General features: G+C 38.9%; 1 protein-coding gene across 9 annotated transcripts in view; it reads left to right on the top strand.

The window, feature by feature from the left end:
- The first annotated feature begins 675 nt into the window (after positions 1–675).
- Positions 676–22,706, top strand: part of VPS13B (vacuolar protein sorting 13 homolog B) — a 489,796-nt gene continuing 467,765 nt past the window's right edge. For 7 of the 9 annotated variants that reach the window (XM_072852126.1, XM_072852122.1, XM_072852127.1 and 4 more), the window contains exons 1-3: positions 676–858; positions 1,555–1,732; positions 9,565–9,708. In XM_072852126.1, the coding sequence (XP_072708227.1) occupies positions 1,586–1,732; positions 9,565–9,708 (291 nt within the window). In that variant the 5' untranslated portion in view covers positions 676–858; positions 1,555–1,585. Of the gene's footprint in view, positions 859–1,554; positions 1,733–9,564; positions 9,709–22,706 lie in introns of those variants that run through there. The other 2 variants (XM_072852129.1, XM_072852128.1) reach the window with 1 other exon arrangement.

The raw sequence follows: 22,706 nt of genomic DNA, 5'->3' as shown, positions 1-22,706 counted from the left end.
TCAACATATTGAGAAGAGCTCTGGGCACACAGAAAACCAAAGGTATTTCTGAGTAACTTTCTTCTCTCATGCGAAACGGTGAAATTCAGAACCTGAGCAGAACTTCACTCAAAAGCAAAAATGGAAAACTTCCACCTTTATTAAACACACCGGAGACAACCAACATGTTTGCCATCACCGAGATTTGCCCCAAATGGTCACTCAGCAATGTCATGTCTGTCAAAATTTGGAGTTGGCTGAAGCCACACAACCAACAGGAACACATCCCAGGGACTCATGGTGCTGCGGGTTCCACCCTCCCCAGCAGAGGCCTTCCTCAGGCTCCTCCGCGTCAGGAATACACACCTATGTGGAGGCAGGACCTCCTCCGCCGCGTGAGCAGACGGCAGACGCGGACCCCAGCCCCGGCGGGCTCTGCCGCCTCCCCGTTTCCCGCTCACGGGGACCCGTCCTGGCGCCGCTCTCTCCCGACCCCTCCCACCTCCCTAACGGCCACCACCGCCCCGCCCCGCCCGCAGCAAACCCCGCCCCGTCCCCGGCACAACGCCCGGCCACTCCGTCCCGCCCGCCAGCTCCTGGCGGAGCGCGTGACCTCCGCCGGCTTCAAGGCCGACTTCCGGCCCCGCCTCGGTGCTGCCGCCAAAGCCTTCCGGCTCAGGCGCAAGCCTAGACCCTGTCGGGACGTCGGAGGCGGTGGACGCTGGAAGAGGGCACACGCGCCGAAGAACCCGGAAGTGCCCGTGCGGCGGAGCCGGAGCGGCTGGAGCTGCCTGCGCGGGGCTCCCGCGACCCGGCCGGCCCGGTGAGGGCGGCGGCTGGGCGGGGGGCACGGAGCCTCGGAGGTGTTTGGAGGGGCAGGTAAAGGGGTCATGAGAGGGCGTGGGGCTGGGGGAGGGAGGGAGGGAGGTGTGAGGGGTGTCCCGAAGGTATGGGCGGGGGGTGCCCGGGAGAGGCTGCGGCGCTGGTTAGGGCGGGGAAGGGTCTCCTCAGAGAGGGCGGGGGTGCTGTGGGGGGCGGGAGAGAGCGGTGGCAAGTGGTAACTAACTTCAGCTTGGCTTTTGAAGGGTTTTGGATTGCTTAGAGTTAAGGGTGGCACGAAGCTGGCATTTTTGCCATGTGTGCGATACTCGAGGTATCAGATCGGTGAGGTGTCCCTAAGGTGATGTTTTAGTATGGACTTTTATCAGTTAAAAGTGACGGGGTTTCTGTCACTTAAATTTTGTACGAAAGCATGGTAGACTGCTTGACCTCCTTCTCTGTTTTTTGGTTTGTTTGGGTTGGCTTTTCTTTTGCAAGTGAGCAAGCCAGTTAGTAGTTCCAATATATATATGTATATAAGCTGGAAATTCGTAAATGCAAATAGATGTGCTTTCATTGGTATATATTTCATCTTTATATGTAAGTATATGTGTCTCTACATATAGGCATATGTGTTTAGAAAGTAGAATTTGAAATATAATTTTTCATATGTCCAAACAATGTGACTGTTGCTTTATTAAAAATTGGGCTGACCGATTTATAAATAATACCTCATTGTCTTGTCTTTTTTCCTAGTGCTTGACCTGTAATACAGAAAGCTTCCAGAATGCTGGAGTCCTATGTAACTCCTATTTTGATGAGTTATGTGAATCGCTACATAAAGAACTTGAAGCCTTCAGATCTACAGTTGTCACTCTGGGGAGGAGATGTTGTACTTAGTAAACTTGAATTAAAGTTGGATGTACTTGAACAGGTATGTTATGTTTACAGTAGTTACAGTCTGTGTCTTTGATTTAAAAAAATTTGACTAAATAATTTGCATTGGTCTGCACAGATAGGTGTTCGTTTAGTACTCACTGTTTTCCTTCTTATGCAAGTCCTTTTTTTTTCCCCTGCATTTAGTTATTCTTGCATTAATTCCGTGCATTTGTTTAGTAATGAATGGTAATTCTTTGCATATTCTGTAAGTTACGGGGTGTGAAAAGAAAGGCTTTTTTGTGGACGTGTTTCTTCTTTCAGTAACCGTTGTTTTACAGTATGAACTTTAACTAAATTGCTTTTCCAGTCATATTTACTAATTGCATGTAGTAACTAATTCAAAATGTCACAAAGTAAAGTAGGATCTCTTTTTAGTTATGCATACTAAACACAGATTTGTGTTCTCTGTATTGTTTTATGACTCCAATTTTCATCATTCCAGTTGCGTCTAAACTTTAGGAGTAATTGAGGGACAGATTTGATCAGCTGGTTTGTGTGGATTAGATCAGAGGCTCTGTAAAACTCAGCCTTAAAAAGACAAGCTTGACCAAGTAAAACACTTGATACAGAATTTGGAGCCTGCTGTCAATATGAACTGGTGAAGTCTTAGCGGAGGGACTGTTTCCTTCTATGCTTATCTGAGTTGACAACTTGAGGAGTTGAGTGTGTGAGATAGATAAAGCTGTTTTCTGTTGTGTATGGTGTAGCAAGTCTTAACTAGAGTCCTGTGTCCAGATGTAGTCCAACTGAAGGAGCTGAGAGAAATGCAGCAAAAAATAATGGGAGATTTAGACAATATGGCCATTGAAAGAAGAATAAAATAGACAGGGAATGTGTTTTTAATTTTGAATAAAATAAGGTGAGACAAGATAGGGCAAGAGTGTTATGGATGAGACAAGAAAGAATGGAATAAATTGCACTCAGGGAGGCTTAGATTGGACATCAAGGAAAACTTTCTCATGTTTTCATCAGATTATGAGGCATTGGAGTAGACCGAGGAGACTGCATGGTTTCTATCAGGGGAGACCTTTTAAAATGTGAAATAAATATTTATGGTTAATTAAGTATCTCTGATCCTGTTCTGGAAGAGGAAACAATCTTTCAAGAGATCCTGTCCTATTTTCTGTGCTTCTGTAAAGAGCCCGATTTGTCTTTCTTCAAGTATTTGGTGGCCTCTGTATTTTCTCTCAAGTCTTTTGGTTCCTCATTTTCTTGGTACAGCTTGTCCATACAGCTGATGTGGATACTAGGCTGCAGTTGTGTAGGATGTGTTCCTCCTGTGAATATTCAAAGCCTTTTAAAATGTATATGTTATGGAATCAAAGAAGGGTTGATCAGAAGGGAATTCTGGAGGTCATGTAGTCCAACCTCCTGTTCTGAGCAGGACTGTTGCCAGCATTATGTCAGATCAGCTTGTGGTTTTCTCCAATCGAGTCTTGAAATCTCCTGTCTTGGTTGTGAAAACCTCCTCTTTGGGTAAACTGTTCCAATGCTGTACTGTGTAGGGAGAAAGTCTGTCCTAATAACAAATGATGACTTGGGATGGATATGTCAGACTTGCTATATTACCTGGCACTGTTAGGATTTTGCTGCTATCATCTGTGTTGTTCCCTTTCAAATAGCTGCAGTTTGCTGGTAGGTGATCACTGGCTTCATCTTTGTCTGCCTATGTATCAGCTGGGTACCTAAATATCCAGCGCAATCTGTTGCTGTCATGGCTCTTGTATATATGGCAACATTTGCCTTTACCTGTGCTCATGTCTTACCGGCTTGAATGGGGATGTGAATATGTGATGAAAGCAAAATTTAGCTCAGATTGATTTCCCCCCCCCTTAATTTGGCTCTTACTATTCTTTGGAACTTCCCTAGACCAACAAACTGTATTTAGGGTGTCTTTCTCTTTTGCAGAAGGGATGCTGCTTTATGCTTGCTCAGCAAAACTCTTTGATTGTGTAGTATGTGGTAATACAATGTCCTCGAGCCTTTGCAGCTGGCAGGGAGCTCCCCTGAAAAGCTAAAGTCTCTAAAAGTTACCAGGATGTGTTATTTTATTTGGATTCTCTGCCTGAATGGATCCATGATATACAAAGTTAACCACTTCCACTGCTCTTCCCTTCTAACATCCTTTCTGTCCTGTGCTGTTATCCCCAGCATGGTTCCCTGCTCTTTATCTGGCATGAATACAACCTTAATTTCGTGCTTTAGGCTTTGGATACAAATGCATGTACCCTTGATATAATTATCTAGAGTCTTAAATATTTTCAGAGGATTCCAGCTTTTGTGGAACTATAACATGATTATTTAGGAACATTAGCATAGGTGCCAAACTACCTGGACAAAGTGCCTTATAGCAGGTCTGGGAACAAGTCTGTGCTTTCTCCCTTCACTCCTTGCACTTCAGCTGATGTTAGTGTTCCCATGGCATGTTGTGCCCTTACGGACCACCAAACAGAATCCTGAAGAACAAATGAGAACAGAGTGCAAACTGCTGTCTGCCTTCTAGAAGATCTTACTTTAAAGTATTTTAGGGACCAAGTTGGAACCAGTACCTTATGAAATCACATATAATATAGCTGCTGATGTAGAAGATTTATCAAACCCAAAGAGAACATTTTAGTACCTAAAAATACTTTGCATGTTTTTAGGTGTATTTAGGTATGTTTTGTATGCTCTCATTAATTTAAAGCTGAATGGTATTGCAATAGCTCTTCATTTTTGTCCTTTCCTTGCCCCCCTCACCCCCTTTTCTTTTTTGACAATACCAGTCTGTAGTGAAAGCTAAGTACTGCTTTGTACTCCGGTTCAACCTTCTAGGTACTATGTAGCTTTTGTACAAAATTATGTCACTCTTTGAATAGCCAGTCAATTTTATAATTATTGTCTTTAGCTGAAGATTAAATCTGATAAAATTTTGGTATTAGTTTTTTTTCCTATCCTGGATGATTCAATTACTAAAAGACTAAGCATTCCAATAAATTTTCCATCTAGGCATAATAACTGGCACGTTGTACAAAAACTACTTCAAGAAAGTATTTTATAATTATACTTTAATAGTTAAATATTGTTTTACGGAAAAGCCTTTTAAGCACTTTTGTCAACTTTTATGTGAAGTCACTATGGTACCAGAGGTAACAGAACTACCTATGAACTTGGTAACTAGCTTGTGTGTAATGTTTCTGTTGGCACAGTGGTACAAAGAGGTAAGATACATGGTGAGCTCTTCGTGCTGCTTGTGTATATTTCCATAACATTGTAGCTTATTATGTTGGCTGCTTTACAAACTCAGAAGGGAAAGATGAAGTGGTCTTTGATTGATTGGAAGATAAAGGAGAACTTGATCTAAAGAGTTTTGAGTTTTATTGTAGTGTGGACTTTTCATACCTGAAAGAATTTAGAAAGAAAGAAATGTGAAAAATGGTAATGTACTTAAAATAATTTCAAGGAAATGAGGGCATTAAAATAGCCTTACTCTAAGTGTCTGTGTTATGTGCCACTGGGTTACTTGTGAAATGCAGCCTCGAATGTGAAGAAAAGGTATTTGAGTTAATACTGACATGGAGGAAACAGTACTTGCCTATCACCCCGAAGTTGGGGAGAGTCCTGTATTTTAGAGCAAGGGGAGATTTTAGGGCAAGGGGAGTTATGATCATCTAGTCTGCAGTCTTGTATGATGTCGATCAGTTATTATGTGTCAAGCTCAGGAGTTTGTTTTCAGCCATATCATAATTTTTTGACGGATTTGTGTGACGTAAATGTAAAATCGAAAACGTAAAGTCTAATCAGTCATAAGTACAAAAGACAGGTTAAGAATTTAATGCAGTACTTAATGAAAGGGGAAAGATTGCACAGGAAAGGAAGAGGAATAAAAATAGTCTTTGTTATATTATGAACAAGTTACTAAATTTGGCACACATTTGTATTGTCTACTGAAATAACACAACAAAGATTTCTCTACATTGCTTTAAGGAAACTTGCTTGTGCAATTAGGATAATGTCAGACCACCTTTATATCTAAATTCCTTTGAAAAGAAGAACTGTCTTCAGTTTCTTTCAATATCTTACAGTTAGCTAGACAAAAAAGAGAATGCGTTAAAGCCATCCAGCAAATAGTGGAAAAATGTCTATTCTAGAATGCCTTTTGAAGTAAACTCATAACTTACACTTGTGAGCACAAGTCAGAATCTAAATAAACATTGTGGTGTTGATGAGTGACATAAAAATTACATATCTGCTAGTCTGGAAAGGGAATTTATTTCTATTACTGTTAATAGTGATAGTTCACTGTCTTGATTCATGAAAGCATGGTCTCAAGTTCTAATGTATTTTTAGGTTGCATATTTTTTTTGATCACTTATTTCTGTGGGCCCTCACAAAGCTGCGGGACATAAGGTATTTTTTCATTTATTGTGTGACCAGTGTAGCAACATCTGTAGCTAAACTGCCCAGTACTTGCTTTTTGGTGCCTTAACTGACGGTGCCTTAACTGAAATTGTCTGGATTAAAATTTTGTTCATGTTGATTGTAAGCTTACGGCTGAATTTTGAGGAGAGAGGCTTTTAGCTAAAATCCTTCAGTACATTTATGAATGAGATGAAGAAAAACCACTCTGTAAAAACAAATTACCAATTTTCTTCAAACTGTTTTTATGAGAAGGTCTATAACTATCATCTCTTGGAATGGTGTATAAAGTTGGGGAAGAAGAAGGAAGGGGGGGACATTTGGAGTGATGGCGTTTGTCTTCCCAAGTAACCATTACGCATGATGGAGCCCTGCTTTCCTGGAGATGGCTGAACACTTGCCTGCCCATGGGAAGTGGTGAAGGAATTCCTTGCTTTGCTTTGCTTGCATGTGCGGCTTTTGCTTTACCTATTAAACTGTTTTTATCTCAACCCTCGAGTTTTCTTACTTTTGCTCTTCCGATTCTCTCCCCCATCCCACCGGGGGGGAGTGAGCGAGCGGCTGCGTGGTGCTTAGTTCCCGCCTGGGGCTAAACCACGACAGTCCTTGAGATTAAATGTGATGTTCTGTAAGCATGGCTGAGTTAAGAGTTTCCCTGACGTGAGAGGTGTGGTTTTTTTCTTTTTGAAACTCCGTTCATGAAAGCTCATTAAACCCAAGAACTAATTTACAAACTGAAAGCTGTACTTTGCAAGAAATAGAGCTACGATTTTGTGTAGTTGTCTTCTCTGAAGATTTTGTCAGCAGTGAATATACTGCATCCACTCTTAGCTCTTGGATGCAAGATGAATGTTTCTGTGGTACCAGTAGAAAGGCTGAAGAGGTATCAGCAATAGAATGGAGAGGGCACTTGTCTCTGTGATGGTGCTAGGTATTCATGCATAAGAATAGTTGACTTCTCTTTTGGCTGACTAATTAGAGGCTATCTCAGGATGCTAACCTGTCACAGTTGCAGTAGTGTGCAACTGTGAACTTGTGACATGGTAGCTACTTGAAAAAATAAAAATTTTTAGTGGGTTTTTGAAACATATCACTAAGATTTAATTACAGTTTCAAGATGTTAGGCAAATTAACTAGCTTCACAGAAATATTCTATAGGTAGACTTTATAATATATGTCAAGTACTAAATGCAAAATCCAGTTGTCCTCAAATTTTATTCATGTAGAACTTCTATACAGCAGGGATAAGTCTAGGGGGAAGCAGTGCAGGAAAACAGGCTTTCTGGATCCACTTCTAGATGTGTGCATCTGAAATTCCCTTGCAAGTTGCCTGCTTGACCTCAGAGTTTCATGGACCTTCTGTATTTAACTCCTACTCATTCATATGAATACTGAGACAAAGCATGTAAGTACCTAAACTGAGCTGAAGTGCAAAGGTGCTTAAGCCCCGGGTTGCCCAGTTTTGCCAGGTAAATTCTGAAGTTCTGAACAAAGGTTTATGTCCCTGAGTTTACTAAGAGGCACAACAGTTAAGAACCTAATGGGCAAAACTATTGCCCAGCATTTAGGAGACTTCGATTCACTACCCTTCTCACCCTGACAAGATTCACACCTATAGTTCCCAGCATCTAAGATGAAGACCCGAACACCAGGCTATAACTCCAAGTGAAGACATCCATTGTTTTTTCCCTCCATTAAAAGTTTAAACCTTTGTAGCCAAAAATGTCATGATGGGAGATCAGAAAGGTAAGAAGATATATCATTGTTGAAGCCTCATCATTAGAATACTTAGTATTGAGAATGCTGACTTAAAATTCTGACATAATATAAAATATTTTTTCTTTACTTTGCACTAGGCACTTATTTTCATTATTTTAAATCTGATTTCTAATCCTTGGACCAGGTCTCTAGCTGCAGGTGGCCGTTCTGTCTGATACGCATTAAGCTCGTGCTTCCCAGGAGAGCTCCTGAGGCAGCTGGGGAAATTTCAACCCTTTGGATCCAAAGTAGATGAAAGCATCCAATGTGCTGTCCAGTGCTATCTACCTGAGATCCAAAGAATTTATCTCAACCCCTGCACCTTGTGTTTCCTGCTGACTAGCTGCATGTAGCAGGTGGCTCACGGGGGCTGTCCCACAGACGTCTGCCCTATATGCATTGACTGGATGGAGTGCCAGGCATTTATTAGGAGTTCTGGACTGACTTCCACCAGTTTTTAAAGCGGTGTGACATCTAAGTTAGGCCTTGGTGAGGAAGAGTCTGGGTTTTGCCAATGAAGAATTTAGTAACTTTGTATTTACTGAGCAGTTTGTGAGTGGGGCAACACCTCCAATGCTGTGGCTAAAAAAGCAACAAGAAAACCAGATGAACTGCTTCTCTAGTGAGTGCATCCATCCTGATCATTGAAGTATGTAGGGATTCTGCAGAAGAAACAATATGACATCATGTTTTTAGAACGGACATCATAAAATACATGAGCCGAGAGTCAAATCAGAATAGCAGTTGTAACTCTACTTCTGGCATTGCCTAATTTAGAGTGCCCAGCTTAACCTTAACACTTTTATATTTTTTAACACAACCGTTTTAATGTCACTTTTGTTTTAATTCATATTACAAGTATTGAAAATGGAAAGCATTTTACCTGATTTACTGTGTGTATAACACAGAAGTTCTAATTTGTAGGTCAGAGTGCACCAAGTAAATCTTTGGTTGATGGAATTGATTTTTGATTCAATTAGTGTTTTTGCCAAACCTCTAATCTTCTGTTTAGCTTATTTCCTTAACCTTTAACGTTATCTTAAAACTAGGAAAAAAGAGTACAAACTATACTTACACAAAATAAGAGGACCAATTTAAACATGTATCTAATAGAAAAAGAAACCTTCTCAGTATTTTTTACTAAAACTTTTTGTTGTAAGTGCGTCATAGCTTTTGTATAGACTTCATTTTTGTTTGTGGCCAATCTTAAGAGCACTGAGCTCTTACAACTCAAAGTACTAAAATATTTTGGAAGAAATTGCCTTGCTGTGGTCTTGTCAGTGTTTGTTTAATTCCAAATTTGTGTTCTTCAGAATAATGCAGGCTGCATATTAGTTCATGTATTTGCTTTCACCTGGTTCATTTGTACTTGTCCCTTGAATAGTGACACATTTTGCAGTAGCTTCATGCAAGAGAGGTGCTTTTAAACTGGCTTTTATTATCAAGGACATGGTAATCCAGATGTCTCTTTTGAACAGACTAATTGTAATGTAAGTATGCATGTGATTATAAAGCCAGTTACCAAACCCCGTGGCACACTGCTGATTTGGGGAGGGAGAATAACTTTTAACTTATGCTTTGTCATAGAACCTTATTATTGTAAGTTACAGGTGTGTCTTGAATTTTGATATGTTTCAGTAGTCAATTCACCACTCTTCTTGTTGTTGTTAGGAGCTGAAACTACCATTTACTTTTTTAAGTGGGCATATTCATGAACTTCGGATTCATGTGCCATGGACAAAATTGGGATCAGAACCAGTTGTCATCACTATCAATACGATGGAATGCATCTTGAAATTAAAGGATGGAGCTCAGGTAAGAAATATGATGAATGCTTTTCTAACTTTGAGAGGTTGATGAAAATAATAGCTTCTATAGGTCACTTTCTTTTAAGGCATCTGAAGAATGAGGTATGTGAAGTTGTGATGGCTGTTATTTTCTGAGAGGCTAATATTGTTATTCCCATCATGGCTAGTATCTTCCTTTATGCATATTTTTAATTCTTTATTAGCTGTAGTGGTGTTCTTGTGGATGTAAAAGTGTGTTAATAGTGCTCTACCAGAATTTTCCTATGACTAGACAACAAATGGATTTCAAGAGCAGTATAGCATCCTACATGCTTCCAGCTTCTGCCTCCCAAGAAGCAGTGCTGGTTGCTTGAGACAGCTGTGTGGCGCACCACTGGGCATTGGGCATTTTTCAAAAGATGTGTTGTTATTATTGAAGGATTGCTTTAAAGATCCTGGAGTGTAACTCTTTTCCCTTTAGAAGTTACAGTACTTGCTTGAGTGTACTTGGAAGACTTCTTACATGTAAGGGTCTCAAAGGGCTTTTTGTTCAGTTGCTCGCAATAATTTTTTCATTACGCTGTTTCACAGGCTCAGGAAAGATTTTCTTCCGACACAATGAAGCTGAAATATGCAGTGGCTCGATTATATTATATGCCTAACTTAGTTAACAAAAAGTACTTGGCTATGTTAATGTTGAACTTGTTTTTTTAGTCAGTGTGGTGCTTTAACTCTAGAGAGGTTTTTTGTGTTTTTTTTTTTTTAAAGTGTTGTTCCCATTTCAATTTCAACAGAGTCCTCCAGTTATATTAAGGATCATGCAAAAGAAAATTCCAATTTATGCAAAACTCTCAAGTGTTTGGTAGGATGCTTGATGAGCTGTTAACATTAACATCAATGATTAGATATAAGCCAGCAAGAACATTGGAAAACACTTTTCCATTATGTTGATATTTCTTGTAATATTCTTTTACAGTTCCAGAGCTAAAAGGCTTTTGTTGCTGGAGTAGAAATCTCTAGTCCTAGGTATGCTGCCCACAAAGCATATGCTTGCATTCTGTAGTTACACTTAAGTTATGTGCATATGCGCATGTGCATATACACACGTGTATGCACACCAACAGCCAAATGCTAAGTACTTTTCCAATGTTAAGGTAAGATTTCGAGGCCAGATGTTGCATGAGAAGTGTGTTTTAGAAGCAGCAAATTACAACTAATTATAGAAGTTGTGGAAAAAGATTTGTAACCCATGACTTTGAGCAACCTAGAACTAATATTTGATATTGGACTATGCAGATGGCTGCTGCTGGAATTATCAGATTTCCTGCTTGCATGGTATTTGAAACTTAAATTTTGTGGTACATACAGCAAAAGGTCAAGTGTCCCAAATGTAAAGCACTCTCAAAACAAGTATTTGTTACAGATGTTTAAGATTCAGAGGCAAGAAAGGATTTTTGAAATTGCAACTGACGTTTGAACAAATTATTCAGTGGTATGTACACTCAGGAGGGTAAAATTTGGGTCTGTGCCATAGAAGGATTATCTTTGACTAACAAGAATGTAAATGAAAACACTTTAATGCTGTTTTCTGAGGATATAGTTTGAAAAGTTGACAGCTTGAATTTTATTTCTTAAATTACTATATTTGAAAGTGTTCTATAAAAAGAAAATGTTTTGACAAATTATTGTATTCTAACTTCCAGTGTGACAGTATACATGGCTAAAACCAATTGTCATAAAAATCTTTGTAATCAGTGAATAGAAAACCTGAATGAAATAGAATATTTCTATGGAAAATGCTAGTAAAAGGAGCTTTCAGTGAATTTAGCTCCAACTGGAACTGTTCTGCCAAGAACTTCTTATCAGCAAAGAGCATATTAGCAAGGAAGTTTAGTTTAGTTCCCACTAATTTATTGGCTTGATCCTGCGTTTCCTTCCTCAGGTGATACCTCTAATGAGCACATGCATAATTTCACCTGAGCAAAAAATAAAGCTTCTGACCTCAACTTAGTGTGATGTATATTCTTTGGAAAGGGACTGTTCCAAAGAATGTTTATTTTGAGGATGTATGGGGATTAAAATACACGGCATTGTTTGAAACTATTGTCCAGTGGACCCTACAGGTTTTTTTGTGAGCAAAAAACCCTATCTCACTTTGTATATTTTTGAAGAGTGCTAGCTCCTTGGAAATGCTTTTGTGTGTCTGTGCTTTACTCTCACTGATGCTGTGTCATTGTTAATTCAGTTTCAGTGTTAGTTTAGTTGTTTATGCTATTGCAGTGTCTCCTCCTCAGCTGAGATAAAAGTTTGGAGCAGACAGTAATGGCTCAACTTCTAGTTTTATGCTAATATTCTCCTTTTCTAAGCAGAAGTGTTATGTAAGTGGTAAGTTCACCTAGTAATATACAAAATCCACAGTGTAGAACTAGTGGTGCTTTTAGTGAATTTTGAAGATGGAGCTTTTTGAAGGTTATTGTTTTTCCCCTCTTTTCTGTGCTTTTCTTCCTTTCTTTCCTTCTCTACAGGTGATACTACCACTTCCAAAACCAGAATGTTAAATAAATATGGCTACTTTATAAGAAAATGAAACTGAAGTGCATCAGGAACAGAACTTTGCAGTGATGAAAGCAGTGTTCTATTGAACATGCTTTGTATGTGCTCTTTTGGTTATGATTTTGGTTAATGCCAGTAACTGAAGTAGCAATTTGGTGTGAGGCATTTTGCATTGCTTTTTGTTGTATGTCAGCTTAATGCAACTGTGCCTGTTTTTTTTGCTCCTGAATGTAATCTTCTGCAGCACTGAGCTTTAAGTATGACTGTTTATAATGTTATCAAATTCATGAAATGTGTTGGTAAGTATAATTTGAAATGTGTTCTTACATACTTAAACGTGGTTCTGAAGTTTGCTTGGCTTGTATTTATTAAGTTATGGTAATTGACTCCCATGAGACTGTTCTTCATGAGTGTTATCTATTGTTTTAGAGGGTGATTGAAGTTCTAATATTACATCCTTCTCATTACTTACCTCTATATATTAAATCTCAGGACTTTTATCAAGAATTGAAATCCCCTTGCTAAATCTCTGTTGATGCTGGCTCTCCTCCTAGAGTTCTTCTTTTTGTCCTGTTGGACCCTTCTTAACTTTCTTCTTTTCTACCCAAACTTTTTTGTTTTTTTGGTTTTTTTTAAAGCTATTTGAAATTCTTTGCTCATTTCTCATCCTCCCTTCATGGCACAATATCTCTGTGCCCAAACCAGAGGCTGTAAATTCAGCCTGTGCAATCTGGGAAGGACAAGCCTGTGTCTGTTTCCTTCACCTTCCTGACATTATAACTAGCCACAAGACTAATATTCTTTATGTTCAACCTTGAATTCTGTGGTTTTTAGTCTTGGAACTGACGCAAATGAGGAAATTCAAGGAGAAATGTGTTATCTCTATTACTGCTTCACTTTCTAGTCCTTGCCTTCAGTCAGGACACAGTGCATCAGGAATATGCTGGTGTATATGAAGATGAAAACTCTCTCTACCCCAAGGATACCTAATTATGGAATTAGGGAAGACTGTTAGATACAAGCACTTACAGGGGCACAGGGAAACCAAGTAGTTATTTGGATCAGCATACAGACAATTAAGCACTGTTCCTTTTATGAGGCATTACAAAGAAGGTTTTGAAGGAATGTAATAGCTTGGTGGAAGCAGTGGAGAACAGCCCACAAGCATGACTGTCAGAATAGCAGCCACATGTTCTTATCTGACTATCAGTAGAGACTGTCATCAAAGAATGCTGAAAGCAGAAATTGATCTTGACTGGGAAATGATTGAGATGGTAGATAGGGTGTGTGGAAAGGTTATGAAGGATTTTGAAAGTGAAGACAGAAGGCTTGTGTTTGATGAGGGTATAGTTATATAAAGTGTTTGCTTAGGTGGTAAAGCTAGTTCCAGGTCTGAAGCAGTGCTTTGCTGTTTTTCTCCATCTCACCTGGATTGTAGCAGTTCAATTGGATGTGGCTGTATAGACAAGTGGTGCTGTGTTTTTCTGTTTGAGTATATACATATGGTGTTCACTGACAGCAAAAATATGGTAAGACTTGAAGTCAGAGGATTAACAAACAGTCTTTAGTGGCCCAACTTTCTCCTTTCCCTTTGTTTATGTAGAAGCTCAATGTCTTTATTTTTGAAATATTTTCATTTGGTACTCATTTTCATAGTGGTATCTTTAGATCAGTAAATCTGATATTGAGTTTTAACACTTGTATGCAAAGTTTAAGGTGAAGATTCTATCGAGAGCTGCCCTACAGGAAGCAAACTATGTTGTCAGCTAGTGTTGAGTCATAATTTCAGGTTAATGACAAATGAAATTCGTCGTTAAACAGCCAGTTCATACTGCTTTTAATTGTGTTTCAATAGCTTAAGATAACAAAGGGGATTTTATCTGTTTCTGTGTATTCATACATACAAATAAGTATATATAAGTAACAAGAACAGTTTTCCATATTACTTTTAATTAAAACAAATTCCTATGTGTAAATCAGACTTTAAGTAGAGTTTAATATTTTCCAAAGATTCAGGAAGGTTTGGGAGAGCCTTTGGTTGGGTTTTATGCCATTTTCTGTCAAGAACTCCAGTCTGAAGAGGTCTTATGTTTTCTATGGATTATTTGATGTGAAAAGAAATATTTTAGGTAGGAGATCCTCTTTCAAGGATACTATCTTTCCCTAAGGGAGAAATACCATGTCCCACAAATCTCTTGCAAAAACATTTAGTAAACTTACTCTTTCAACAGAGGAAGGAGTAGCATATAGGCAGGCTGCAACAGCTGCTAGAAAAGGCCTTGCAGCATTTCGTTCAGACACTTGTCTTTGTATTTCCAGTGTCTTCAAATGAGTGGCTGAAGAGGAGATACTGAACTGCTTTGCTTAAAGCTGGATTAATATTCATACGTTTTAGCTGGGCAAGCAAAAGTGACCATGTAATTTACCTTTTTTTTTCTACTAAGCCCTTTCATATGAAAAGTCTTTAAAAGCAAGGTATCTGACATTTTAGATGGCAGTACTTCTCCTTGCAAAAGAAGAAATTGCCTTTGCTTTGAATTTGTTCAAAGATGCCTGCAGGCACATTTCTTAATACTCTAGCTGTAGAAGTCCTTCCACTGCCATGTTGTTGCCTCAACCTGAGTAGCTGGCTTGCTTACCTAAGTACCTGTTACCATGTTAGTAATTTTGGACAATTTTCATGTGAATTTGTCAGCACGTTTCTTTTTGAAGTCCTTTTCAGGGCTAAGTAATGGTGATTTCAAATGTCTGAAACTGATTACTGTGAAAGGTATGAGTGGTCCTGCTTGATTTCTTCTGTGCTTGTGCCTGGCCCCAAGGAAAGCTTCCAATGTTGGGGTGCTGCCTACAGGGAACGATAGAGGGGCAGTCCTGACCTAATCCTAGTGCTTAGTCTGGGTGAGTGAGCCTTGCTTTTAGGTGTTTCTGCTAAAGAACAAGACTTTGGTTAGTAAGCACTCTTGTTTTCTGTGCTGTGCAATACAGGGTGACATCTTCATCGGCAGTGCTGTACCTAGCTCCTGAAAACACCCATAGGGACAAGGCATGATAAACTGTCTTAATATCTTTAGAATACATGTGACTGTTTATGTGAGAAAGATCTGACTAGGAGGACTCTTTTCTGAGCAGCCAAACAGTGGATGACAGAGGAAGGCAAGGAATGTGTGAGTGCCCACTGCAACAGAACTTTCTGGTTGTAACATTTTCCCAGTTTTTTGTTGTGACAGTACACATGTGCATGAAAGATGTAAACAAGATATGTTTTCCTTTCTTTCTGCCAGCTTGTCTTCTAAACACTCTCCAACTGGCTGAAAATTAAATGCTTATTAGAAAGATTTAAAACTTGATAGTTTCATTCCTTGAAATATTTAATCCTGCAAATGTCAACATTTTACATCTTTAAAAAGAGAAGCCAAGTACACTGTGTCAGGCATGTTTACTGTGGTAGCAGGTTCAGGAACAGAAAAGAAGTCAAAAATGTATTTGGGGCTGTATTCCTACTAAGGAGCTCAGATTTTGAAGCTCATTTCAAGAGGAATATTGTCAAAATCAACCTAGCCATTACTACAAAACGTGTTGAGATTGTATGACACCAATGATTTTCAATAGGTTTTTTGTGTTCAAATGGATGCACTTTGTGAATTATAAGTGTAATGAAGAGAACGCAAGGCAAGGGTATGGCTCTGTGTTGGTGTAGGTCTTGCAAGATAAGGAAGCTGCCAGGAGCTGTGTATGTAGTTACAGTTTTCCCTTCAGTGCCTGTAGCAGCTGGAGCAATAGTACCTAGTAAGTAAATGTTGCCTTTTCTCAGCTTGCCTGTTGTCTCCTGAACAAGACCTTCCCTGTGTACCTCTTTGTGGTGTAGTTTGGATCAAGTTTGTGCTTCTGAAGAAATCTCCTGGTTGTCCAGACTTAATGTGCTTTGACCTCCATCATGGGGTGGTCTCAGAACTAATGAGCTGGATCCCTTTTGGATGAAACTAAAGGGAAAATGTACTCTAGGAGCATGGTAATGTGCTCCAGCTGCTACGTGAAATTAATGAGAACAGTTGTCTTGTGTGAGTTATTAATAGAATCAATACTCTGTGATCACCCACCATGGTGTGGTCTCAGATTAGGAGCATGGTGAATCCCGCTAGACCAGTTGAGTTTTTTTTCAGAAGTCATTCCGGCTGTCCAGGTTCAGAAAGTCTATATCTAACCCACATTTAATGCCTACTTCTCTGCTTTTCATAGCGTGTCTGTGACAGTAGTCATCTCATGAAACATCTAATTATGGACAATGGTGCAAGCACCACTTTTTTTATTTTCCTCTCTCCTGCTTTATAAAAGCACATCCCTCTAGTGTTTTCTGAGACTGCACTAAATTTGTATGTTCCTCTTATCCAAGGGTTCAGGAAAAAGTTTACATGGTAAGAAAGCAGAATCTAAGCTTGCAGAATGATAAATTTTTACCTATCAGCTGGTAGCTGTAAAGCTAATTTGACATGGACATATTATCTTATAGCTGCTATACTGGTGGAGGACCGCTGTTTAAAAACAACTTTCTTCCGGAAGTAATAACGCCTGTCAACTGTTGGGGTTTTGTTGAGGTTCAAGACCTCAGGTTCCCTAGTTGCCTTGTCATGATTTGTGGTACTTTGTGTCTTTTAGTATACTCATACAGTTGGTTTGTCTTGGGCATATGGACTAGGCTTCTTGTGATGTATTCTAAATTGCTTTTTTGCTTTTCTAAAATTTAAATATTTAGACTTAAACATTATTTGTTTTTTATTACTGTTTGGCTGTATTGGCTTAGACTGGCTCATTGCCTTTTTAAGAAGTCTGTTCTGTGGTGGGAAATGTGGCCTTGCCAAAGAGGAAGTAACACTTTTTAAGTTTTAAATAACCTGTTGTCCTCCAAAAAAACAGTTTAATTGTCCTTTAAATTCAAGAAGGACAGAAATATATTTATGTATGTATAAACATGGGTTATATACATTAATGTTTTAATCCCTTATACATATAAGTGCACATGGACTTCATTTTAACTCCCAAATCAATGTCCCAGGTTTGGAGGCTGAGCATTTTTTTCAAATGCTTGTGTGGCACTAGCTCTGTACCTCATTTAATGTATGACCTTTCTGTAGGCTGTTAAACAACCCTGCAGCTGCAGAGACTGTTAGCTTAGCACAGAAACTGTTAGCTTAGCACAAGGAACACGTTTGGAGCATGCCTTTTTAAGTTAGTTGGTCTTAATGCAGAACATCAGTTGGAGATCTGTCTTTCTCAAGTAGCAAGAGGAAAGGATAATGCAGGTAGGAGTAGTACATGGAGGAAGGCTGGGGCAGCCAAATGGGCAAGTAGGTTAGGTGAGAAGAGATTAAAGCCACCTGGTGGATGTGAAGGAGAGAGGTGGTTTTTTTGTGGTAGTGGTCCTTTAAGCTTTCATAGCTTTACAGGTAATTCTAAATACATTGTTTAATCAGAAGAGGGTAGCACGCTTACATGAAGAATTTAATTTGTTTGCTGTGGAACACCTGACTAGCTGAGAAATCTCCAACGTCAGGATGCCACACTTTGGAAAGATATAATCCTAATTTTGGACGTGTTGGAGTAGTTTTCCATGTCTACGAATCTTTTGGGGAATTGTGCATAGCACTGAATTTCTTGAATCTGTCATAATATTTCAGTCTTGGTAGTTTAATATATTATTGTGTTCTATGCTTTGAAAATTATTTTTTTTTTTTCTTCAGAGCACATTACTAGAACACAGTTATTTCATGGGTTTGTTCTAAAATAGATGTGTATATGGGGCTTGCTGTTTTCTGGATCAACTTGTATTTCAGCAGAAATCAGTGCTTTATGTGCCATGTTTCTGATTTGTACTTTTTTAAAGCCTTTGGCTTTTGGGCAGACACTTTTAAATTAATCTCTTTTACTTTCCCCCCTTCATTTTTGTTTATTCCTTTATTTTTTCTTACCCTGTTTTTTTTAATTTCTAAGTTTTTTTTTTTTAAACACTGAAAATGTGGGCACCAACTTCCTAATTAGCTTCCTTCTTTCTACTGCAAGCTCAAGTTTAGCTATAATTTGATACTTGGCTATAGAAGTTGATTCCTCTTATTTTTGTAACCTCTTCAACCCTTCCATGCTAGGTCCCTTCCTCTGTCAGTGTTCCCAAGTTCTGTGAAATATGATTTTGACAAAAAGTAACTAAATAATATCTCAGCAGCTCCTCTCAGGCTTGTCAGTATTTTGCCTTGATTCTTGTCATCTTTCCTTCAGCTTACTTGCTTGATGGAACTCGCTCAGCACCTTCCATCTTGCTTCCAGCTTTAGCCTACTTCTTCCCATGTGCTGGCATTTGGAGGTGAATTGGACAATTGTCCAGTTGGACAATTGGAGGTGAATTGGACATGGAGGTGAATTGGACAATTTGCTAATCTCACAGAAAACAGAACCAGCCCCCAAAAGGTGATGGTGTTGCTTGATTTATTTGTTTGTTCTGGATTAGTGTGTTGAATTAGTTTGCTGGGTGATCAGGTGAGGGCCAAAGATGGCATACAGAGAAGATGCCATGTGTAAGAAAGGTTCAGCTCTGCTTAGCTATGTTGTGTAAATGCATCCTTGACTGATCAGTCTCATCCCACTAGATGATATATTGAGTGGTTATCAGCTGACCTACTGGACTGACCTCTCCAAATGATAACCAATGCTTTTTTTTTCTCCCAAGAGTAATTTTCTGGAATTAGAGAATATTTAAGATCTGGTGCCTGTCTATTGTAATGCCATGTCAATGCACTCTGCAATTTCAATTCAACATAGAGAGTGAAGAAGCAGACCAAGTCCACTCTCAAAACTGAGTTGGTTGACAAATGGTGAGAATTCAGAATCTCAAAATTTAGTGTTAAATCAACAAATATTCATATAATGTTTCTCAATACTATTATTGTTGATGGAAAAATAATTATTTTCGTTTGCTGAAAATTGACGTGTTATGAGCTTGCTGCACATGGGCTACTGTTTCTGAAAACAAGAGCTAGATATCAATCTGTGAGACTTTCCTTGGAACTGGAGTGTATTAGGAGTAGAGATTTGTTGGTGTGAAAGCTGCAAACTGTGCTGGGAGTATGTCCTGGCTGAAGCATTTCACCATTTCTGAGTTGTGGAAACTTGCATATTGTTGACAATATTTTATTGTTATCAAATAGGGCACAAGTAACAGTCATTTTAACCCATTTCTCTCTCTGTCTCTTCCTCATTCCTCTTTTATTTTTTGCTTCCGTAACATTCTCTAAAATTGATTCTAGTATTTGACTGTAACTTGCCACTGCCAAGTTATGTTCTAGTTAAAAAAAAAAAAATTAGAAATCAAATTATGTACGCCAACAGCCAGTAAAACCGCTTGACCCCCAAATACGCACATTTCTCTTTAGTCATGCACATGAAAACTTATAAACCTATGCCAAATGCTAGTGTTAACAAAATCCGTATTATTTATTTTAACCAAAAGCAGGTGCTTCTCTTTTCTGCATGGGTAATCATGTTTCTGTGCTCATCTCTGTATGAGTTCTGTCCTGCAGTACAATTTCACTTTACTGAGCTGCCTCTTACACATTTCCCTTGCACTTAACATCCATACATATCCCACTTTTGTTGTTATTTTCCCACTTTGCCTGTGAAGTAGTTCAAAAGTTGACAGTTCAGTAATGTTGCCCATGTGGAGGGGAAGAGTTTGTCTTGGAGGAAGCTGATGTTGCTTCTTTTACTCATTTAAAACTGTAGTTCCATATTTTCTGCTTTGTTGCTTTAGATTCCCTTGCTTGGGAGATCGTGATGTTACTTAACAAGAGAGGAAGCAGCAGACCTACTTACCTGTTGTGCTGCATTGGTGTAGAAAGCTGGTTCTTTATACATACATTTGTGTGTGTGTGTATATGCATATTGAAGACAGCTTCCCATCTGACTGCTTTTCATTTCATTATTGCTTGATGATAAGGAGGAGCAGTTGGGACAGGAAATATAAATAGCACGTAGTACATAGGTAAACGGTTGCTTTACAAAGTCGTCATTTCACTGTTATTCCACATTTTAGTAAGGCAGCGATAGCAGTGAAGAGCTCTTTTCTGACTTTTTGGTGGGCAGGCACTGTCATGTATGCCCAGCTGAATGGTAGTCAATGTATATTTAACTTCTTTCCTTCCTTCCCTCAAACAAACCAAACCAATTTTTTCTTCTGGAGTTCTTTCATGGGCCATCTTCACATGTTCTGTAATCACTAGAAAACTGCAGACCCCAAACTGAATATTTACACAACATAGTACAGCTATATTCTAGAAAGTTTACATTAAGATTGTGAATGTTATGGCTGTTTATAGATCAAATCAGCTGAATTTGCTGTGTGGAGAGAGAAGGGGAAGAAGATATGCAAGGGGTTTCTAGGCTGCAAAATGAACTTGGAAACTGAGCGTCAGGTTGAACTCTTGGCAAAGCACCAGCTAGGAAGTGCATTGTTGAAATGTAAATGATAGTTTAGTTCTGTACCAGCTAGGATAGATAGTATCCAGTGCTGTGGAGTGGTGGGGAAGTGGCTGTGCTGCTAGGGAATTGAAGGGATTACATGTAGCAAACCAACATTTTAGTAAGGAAATGGATAGCATAGTAAGTAAAATATTAGAGCTAATGCAGTGATGACCATTGTAACTTGCATTTTAGAACTCTGGAGTATGTTGTCGGTTTCAAAGTTGTGGTGGATTTGAATATGAATACACTAGAATTGCTTTTAGTGTGGCTTAATGCAGCATGTTTCTAAAAAAAAAAAAGTCAGCAGTTTAGTAAATTGAAAAAAACTATTAATAACCTCCCAGTAATGCTAGTGATTTGCATAGACTCATATTTCAGATTAGATTACCTGTGTTAAATTTAAACTATTTACTGCCTCTGGGATATGTATGAGTACAAAGGGGGTGTGCGTATCTATATGTTACATGAGTTTTCTAAAATGAACTTTGAGCACTCATGTTGGAGAAAACTTCATCAGACTTACTGGTACCTCCAAAAGGTGACAGGGCTGTTGGTTGTTCAGGTCTTCTGGAAGTTCACTCCTGACATAGGTCCCCTTGAAGATAAATCTTTGGCTCTGTATCTCATGCTTTTAGTATCTTGCACTCCAAAGACTTTTTAACCTCCAGAATAACACAGCTGCTTTGGCAGGTCATGCATGGAGGTACAGTGGAGTTTAACAAACTATTGCATTTTGAATAAACTTAAGAAAATTAGTTATTGCACAAGTTAGGAGTTGCTTCAGAGTGATTGTTTTGAATGCAGTGACACATGCTTCTGAGCTTATTAATCTTTCTATGATACTGCCTGTCATATACAGGTACGTACAACTATATTGCATCAAAATTAACAGGGAAAATAGCACAACATTTTGCCAGAAACTGTTGCGTTAATACATAATGATTTTGGAAATGTGTAAGTATCCTGAGTGCCAACACTTAAAAACATAATACAAATGCTGTATCTGTAACTTTATGTATTGGGAGACTATGGAGACAGCTAAGAGGATGATACAAAAGTTCATCTATTTGAGGAACTGCGCTGCAGGATAGTCCTGGGCAGGTAACTAGCTGAATCCGTCCGCGTTAGCCAGCTAGCAGACCCATTCCTCGCTGCCACAGTCCCTTTCCTTCCTTATGGTGTGGACTAAGGCGTTCGGAGAGCGGAAACTGGCTTGTACATCACTGATGAAATTGAATTTCAAATTTAAGGCCAAGTTGCATTTGCTCTTGCGCAGCTCAGGGTTCAAACCTGCACCAGCTGCTTTCAGAACAAGGTTGTTACATCATAATAGTCTTCACTGTTCATGGTGATGCACCAGCTAGAAAAGGCTGTTTGGTTTCTTTTTTGCTCTGGTTAATTTGGTGAATTGGTAGTTGGGGGTGATGTCATGGTATGTATTCTTGAATTTTGGAAAGGAACCCATTTGCACAGGAACATACACAAACAGTGATTGCTGCAATGCTGTTGCTACAGAATTGCATTTCAGAGCAGACCTTTTCTTTTTTTTTCCCCAAGTTTATAGGAAAAAAACCCCAATATTAGTCTTTTCAGTATACTTGATTACTGAAAGTAGAAACCAACAAAAGTATTTATTTTAATTCTGCAGGTGGGCAAGTAGATATAAGAGTCGAAACTCAGATACCACAAGCTCACTGATTTATATTCCAGAAAATAGGTTTACTAAGGCAAATGCAAATACTAACATGTAAGTGGTGTATTTCTCTTTATAAAGTACAGAGAAACTGTTCTGCTGTGTAGATACAGTTGTACAAAGTAGAAAGATTACTCTTAATCCTTGTACCTTTACTGATTTTACTTAGCTTTTATTCTGACCTACTTATAGCAAGGAAATACAATGCCAATAGTCAGTGCCTTTGTTCCAAGGTATAGGGTGAAAGGATTTATATATCATCTTTGGCGTAATTC

Source organism: Ciconia boyciana, chromosome 2 (assembly GCF_034638445.1).
Source record: "Ciconia boyciana chromosome 2, ASM3463844v1, whole genome shotgun sequence".
Classification (NCBI taxonomy): Eukaryota; Metazoa; Chordata; class Aves; order Ciconiiformes; family Ciconiidae; genus Ciconia; species Ciconia boyciana.
This window is presented reverse-complemented; position numbering and strand designations above follow the sequence as displayed.